The sequence below is a fragment of the Sinocyclocheilus rhinocerous genome, unplaced genomic scaffold, assembly GCF_001515625.1.
Source record: "Sinocyclocheilus rhinocerous isolate Xijiao unplaced genomic scaffold, SAMN03320098_v1.1 scaffold359, whole genome shotgun sequence".
NCBI lineage: Eukaryota > Metazoa > Chordata > Actinopteri > Cypriniformes > Cyprinidae > Sinocyclocheilus > Sinocyclocheilus rhinocerous.
Genome location: NW_015652307.1, coordinates 151,435 through 158,418, shown reverse-complemented (window position 1 = coordinate 158,418; position 6,984 = coordinate 151,435). Strand labels below are relative to the sequence as shown.

At 34.9% G+C, this 6,984-nt stretch overlaps 1 protein-coding gene across 1 annotated transcript in view; it reads right to left on the bottom strand.

Annotated features, from left to right (window-relative positions):
• Nucleotides 1-6,984, bottom strand: part of LOC107714769 (sodium-dependent neutral amino acid transporter B(0)AT1-like) — a 24,282-nt gene that overhangs the window by 1,432 nt on the left and 15,866 nt on the right. The window contains exons 8-10 of the mRNA XM_016520731.1: nucleotides 6,558-6,714; nucleotides 5,533-5,737; nucleotides 5,292-5,451 (exon numbers count right to left, since the gene is read on the bottom strand). Coding sequence (XP_016376217.1) covers nucleotides 5,292-5,451; nucleotides 5,533-5,737; nucleotides 6,558-6,714 — 522 coding nt within the window. The remainder of the gene's footprint in view (nucleotides 1-5,291; nucleotides 5,452-5,532; nucleotides 5,738-6,557; nucleotides 6,715-6,984) is intronic.

The following is a 6,984-nucleotide window of genomic DNA, read 5'->3' as shown; positions in this document are numbered from 1 at the left end:
ATTTACAAAATATCTTCATGGAACATGATCTTTACTTAATATCCTAATGATTTTTGCCATAAAAGAAAAATGTATAATTTTGACCAATACAATGTATTGTTGGCTATTGCTACAAATATACCCCAGCGACTTAAGACTGCTTTTGTGCTCCAGGGTCACATTTATGTGTGTATCTGCCTGTCTATCTATCTATATGTATGTATGTATATGTTTAATAAACATATTGACTATAGTAAAATAGTTATTTTTTAACTATAATGTATTGATTTATATATTGAGTATATAATAATAATAATAATCATGTTTTATTTATATAGCGCCTTTCAAAAACCCAAGGACGCTTTACATAACGTTAATAGATAACATGAACACATATACAAATATACAGTCACATGATCAAACAAATAAAGCAGACAGAGATCATCTGTACCAGGTTACTTTGTAGAGTCATTTACAACAGCTTCGAACGCGGCTCAGCCAATCAGAATCAAGCACCGGAACTATCCGTTTTTTAAAAAATATTGAATTCACTGTACATGAAGCCACCAGAAAAGCCATGTGGGTAAACAGCTGTTTTCTGGCTAATTATCATTTACAGAAATGTGTGTCGACTTGTTAATGTTTATTTATTTGTTTACCTTCGGCGGCTTCATTAATGCGTATGAACTGCTTCACATAAATACATACAAACAGCAGAAGAGTGTGAAGAGCTGTCAGTGCAAATCACATCTGTAAACGTCTGTTCTCTGTTTCTAGATTGCTCCCTGATGTTGCAGGTCAGACTGGAACCCGTGTGTTAGTGGAGCGATCTGCGTCGGGGATCTGTAGTTTGTCAGATATGGAGTAGAGCGGCTCCGCTGCCATGTGTTTCTCTTCTGTAGCGCAGCAGCGCTTTCTGATGAGTCTGAACAGAGCGACCGCAGGAATGACCAGCGCTGGAACGCCCGACAGAATGAAGATGATCGCGTAAATCCAGTCCGGATACGACTTCGTCTCCAGCACGGGGAAATTCTCCTGGAGGCAATTATCATGAATATCATGCGATAACAGCACATGATTACTTATTACTCATATTTGTTTATCAGTGACATTTTATTATTGGTCATATTTATGTATTTAATTAGTACTCATTTAATCATTCATTACTTTTATTTATTATTCATATGTATTTATGTATTGCTCACATTTTTATTTATTTGTTAATTTATTTATGTATCACTCATATTTATTTATTACTTGTATTTATTTCATTTCTGCTGGTTAAATTGTCAATTGTGAATTGTTTGATTATTACTCATATTTATTAATCTATTTACTTATGTGTGCATTACAAATTTATTTGTTTATTACTTTTCTTTATTTATTTATTACACACATTTATTTATTCATTTCTCATCTTTGTATTTATGTATTACTCTGTTCATTTATTTATTAAACATTTTTGTATTATGCATATTTGTATATAACTTTTATATACTTATTATGCATTTATTTAATATTTATATGTATTATAATATGTATGTATTCTGCACATTTATTAAGTTATGTATTACACATTTATTTGATTTATTATTCATATTTATTTATGCATTACTCATATTTCTAATTTATGTATTACTCATATTTATATTTATTTATTTGTTACACATTTAGTAATAATCATGTTTTATTTATATAGCGCCTTTCAAAAACCCAAGGACGCTTTACATAACGTTAATAGATAACATGAACACATATACAAATATACAGTCACATGATCAAACAAATAAAGCAGACAGAGATCATCTGTACCAGATAAGTAATGAAAGCAAGCATGGAACTGAAAAATGAGGCAGACAATCAATTAACAAAACATGTTGTAAATAAGTGAGTTTAGAGATCAGTTTTAAAAGGTCTGGAGTGAAGAGACAGCACAAAGGTTTTGAGGAAGTTTGTTTTTGGAAGTTTCACAAACTTTGAGGTTCTATTGTAACCGTCTACTACGGGAAAACAGCTGGTTTGCCGTACACTGAAAAAAATTATACTAAATTTCTTTAAGGTAAGTGGTTGCAAACAATTTATTTTAGCTACATTTTAAAAAAAATGTTGAAAGTTAGTCAACTAAATTTGTTTATTTAAATGTAGCTAAAATAAATTGATTGCAACCACTTACATTAAAAAAAAATTTGTAAATTCAATGAATATTTTTTTTCAGTGTAGTCATTACAATGTGACAGATTAGGTTGGTAAATGTTACGTTTTATGGTATATACCATTGTAATTGCACCAGTATACGATTCTACCATTAAGCCCCGTTCACACCAAGAACGATAACTAAAGATAACTATAAAGATAACGATATTAGCGTCCACACCAGTGGACAATATCATCTGTTTATTCTAAGCACACGCGCGTCTGCTGCTTTAAATTCTCGAGCTCGTTACAGCAGGATGGATTCTGATTGGCTGTCAATGTTTGTATCGTTCATCAGATGGAAAAAATCGTTCTGAAAGTGATTCCAACGATATCGTTTCTCTGTGCCTTTATCGTTATAGCTGTGGTGTGGACTCTGCTATTCTTTAACATTGAGAACTATTTTTAGCACTATATCTTTATCGTTATCTTTATAGTTATCGTGCTGATTTTGAAACTTGTGAATCCATTAGAATCATTAGAAGACAGAATCGCGATTCATATGAATAGATTTTTACGTGCACCCCTAGTTTTGACGGCATGGCAACAATGACTCTTCCTCTTCTCTAAAGCAGTGCAACATGGCCCCGCCCCCTGTGTTGCATGTTCCCGAGGGCGGGGTTTATGTAAATTTCAGGGTTTGTGATGTCACCAACCCGGGAAGAAGCTGATTATAGTCCCTACGAGCCGTTTTTGTAGGCATTAAACTGCCATAATTAAAAAAAAGACAATATCTCTGTTCGCATTGAACTTTCAGCGTCGTAACTTTGCAGATATTGTTTATGCTCAAACAGCAACGTTACTGTACACACTAACTAACATTAAAAAATCAGATGGAAAAAATCGTTCTGAAAGTGATTCCAACGATATCGTTTCTCTGTGCCTTTATCGTTATAGTTGTGGTGTGGACTCTGCTATTCTTTAATATTGAGAACGATTTTTAGAACTATGTCTTTATCGTTATCTTTATAGTTATCGTGCTTGCTGTGAACGGGCCTTTAGTCTTTTATTTAATCTGTGTTGATATGTTTTGAAATGAAACTGATTTTAACGATTTTTCTGTTTGTACAAAGATATGTCTGCTGTTGTTAACAACATCTCAGGTAGCACTGGGACTTGAGATGATGTGAAGCAAACAATGCAAGTATTGCCTAAACATCCTCCTCATAATACTTTAATAAATGACGGAATACCGCGTTGCACTGTCTTGTTTACGGTTGCTTAGTGATTTTTACGTTCTCGGCTACGGCGGTGTAACAGCTAACTTCCGGTCATCGTAGCCGTTCCATTCGCATCTTATGGTGCGTTCAAGTCATGTCGGATAGATCGCATTTACGAGTTGAACGCACATGAACACCACCACAAAGTCGTTATTATGAGTGGGAAACTCGAAATTTTCTTGAAGCCCCGAGTTTCCGAGTTGGGGGCGTGTCAATGAGAAACATGGCGGAATCGATGGATGCAAGGGTTTATGTAAATTTCAGGGTTTGTGATGTCACCAACCCGGGAAGAAGCTGATTATAGTCCCTACGAGCCGTTTTTGTAGGCATTAAACTGCCATAATTAAAAAAAAGACAATATCTCTGTTCGCATTGAACTTTCAGCATCGTAACTTTGCAGATATTGTTTATGCTCAAACAGCAACGTTACTGTACACACTAACTAACATTAAAAAAGTGAAATCACAATCAACCACCCCTATAAACTGAATACGATAGATAACGGGGAACCGGTGTAATTGCTGTATGACGGGAGTGACGTGGGCTGATTTTTTGGTGAATGTAAGGGCATGAGCAACTGCATTTTGAATTAGCTGTAAGCGATTAAGGGCTTTGTTAGGTTGGCCATATAACAAGGAGTAACAATAGGCATGAAGTTATAAAAGTATAAATAACTGTTTCAGCATCTTTAAAATTTAGTGATGGTCGTAAACTGACAATATTGCGAAGATGGAAAAAACAGGATTTAACAAGCTGGTTGATATGGGGTTCAAAGCATAATGTAGAATCAAATAGTACGCCAACATTACGTATAATGGGGGAAGGATGAACTATAACTCTGTCAATATTAATGGAAAAGTCAAGATAAGAGGAGACAGAGGATTTGGGGCCAACTAACAGAATCTCTGTTTTTTCAGTATTCAATTTTAAGTAATTTTGAGCCATCCATACTTTAAGATCATGTAGGCAAGATGTTAAAGAAAAGGGAGGAAAAACAGAGTTGGGCTGTGCAGTAAAATAGATTTGCGTATCATCAGCGTAACTGTGGAAATTAAAGACCATGGTGCTGCATGATCTGACCTTGAGGGAGCATGTAGATTAAAAACAAAAGTGGACCAAGAACAGATCCTTGAGGCACTCCACGGGAAGAAGTGACAGTATGAGACTTGTTTAATATGAATTGTTTTCTCTTTTTTCCCCAAAGATAACATGGTCAAATTCACAGGGATTTTTAGATATATACAGTACATATAAGCGTGTGTGTGTATAGAATGTTAAATATATGAAAATAAATAGATTTTTTTATTTAGTATATATTTATCATGATTTTAAAAACGTAAAATATATTCAAATAATAAATAGATATTTAATAAATATAAAAATATTTTATTTAAAATCAAACATGAATATACATTTTAATATTTAAAAGTTTTCCCTTCTGCCCCACTCACAGGGCTTATCTCGCACACACATGCATATATATACAACATTTGAAGTGGATCAAAACCTTTCATCAAAGTTGTCCTAAAACCCAAAGCCAAAATTCGTTCTTGTCTTAGGACAACTTTGATGAACGTTTTTGATCCACTTCAAATGTTGACTAATATATAATAAATAAAATATGTTGAATATGTATAAAAATTATGTACATTAAAATGTTATTTTTTAAAAATCTAATATATATTGATTATGATTTTTTTTTAATTCAATATATATTGAAATAGGATAAGAATAAGAAAAATATTTTAAAAAATAAATATAAAATGTATAACCTTAATATATAATAATTAAGCGTATATCAAATATACAATCTTAATAAAAAAAAAAAAATAATAATAATAATAAAAATAAAAGCTTAATTAAAATCCGTTTTGGAAAGATTTGCCATGCATTCATCACCTGTCGATCCCATAAATGTAGGCTACAGCCATCATCTCACAGAAGGCGATGATCAGCAAAGGAATGGATCCGGCGAAGCTGTCGAACAGAGCCAGCCAATATTCACCTGACCCCTGAGCGAAGATAATGGCCAGACCGAACGAGACGAAACACACCAGACCTGAAACACACACACAGACCGAGACCTTCACGTGTGATCATCAATGGAGACGGCTGGATTATAACGTTTGTGTGGCTGTACCTGTGTAGACCTCCTTCGGCCAGCGCTTCGGTAGGATGTTCAGATCCTGCAGCGGTGCCACGACTCCCTCGACACTGCCAAACATGGTGGACAATCCCAGACAGAAGAGCATGATGAAGAACAGCACTGACCACAGAGGAGAGAAGGGCATCTTAGTGATGGCCTCGGTGAAGACGATGAAGGCCAAACCGGTTCCCTCAACTCCCTGTGAAGATAACAAGAGCCTCTGAGGCCACAAACACACTGCAGGTTTCAGGAGCGACAACCGCGTTTAAATGAAGGAGTGAGTCCCGTAAATCATCATTCCATGTGTGTACGGATCAGCAGTCACTCCTGCATTTGTAACCATAGCAACATTTTTGCCGTCTTGCGGGAGTGGAGAAGAATTTAGCCGTTTGGTATCTGGCTAAAGACTCTTTTTGTCCGTTTATTTTAACTAAACTACCGCTGATAGACGTGCTGTGTTTTGTTAATGCTCGGGAGGCTGCTTTAGAGAGCGCTGTCTTGCAGTGTTGCCATGTCCTCATATTTACAAGCGCTTTTAGGCATGTTGTTTGGTCTTAGCTCATAGGCACTTTATGGAGTTAATAAGAGATATATGATTTGTGTGTGTGTGTTATAAAACATAACGCATTTGGGTGTTTTAGTGTTTTTGTGCTTGTCTTTTTTCTATGAAGATCTGGCAACACTGACACTTTACCGCAGGACTCGTGAGCGCAACTAACTCAGGTTAAGACTTCTTTCACTGTTATTTGCTTGCATCTCACATACAGACACATTTCTGATGCACGTTCAAATACGTCATTAACAACTAGTTTGTTCAGTTCAGTTCTGTACACACTGTGTAGAATTTCTGTAAATGCGGTTGCCACTACCTGTATTTTTCAGGAGATAATGCGGATGTCACTCCTGTATTTTAGTGAATTATGTACAGAACGCGATTATGAACTGACAACTGAATTTAGCTGCAGTGTGTAAGTGGCCTGAAAGAACTGAAGCACCGAGTAAAAGAAGGAAACACAGACCTGACTGAGAAACGTCTGCATGTCGCAGGTCTTCAGCTGGAGCTCCTGAAAGATGGCTGGTGCTGTGCTGTTGAGATGCTGGAGAAAACTGTCGTAGTTGCTCTCCGTGATGTTTCCCTCCGGCAGATCAAACGCGTTCATCAGCGTCAGGATGTTACTGTGAACAAACCACAGCACTGTGAACTTGAGCAGATTATCTTTAAAAAAATGGGAAAACATTAAAATTACATATTTTATTATATTGATTAAATATTTGTTTATACATTTAGTTTTGACATATATTCATTTTTTTATCATAATATAAGACAAGTATATATTATTAAATAATTTGAATAAAATATTTATTATATTAATATTCTGAACACAACCTATTTATATATATATATATATATCAAACATTGTATTCTAGTTAATGTTTATTAAATAT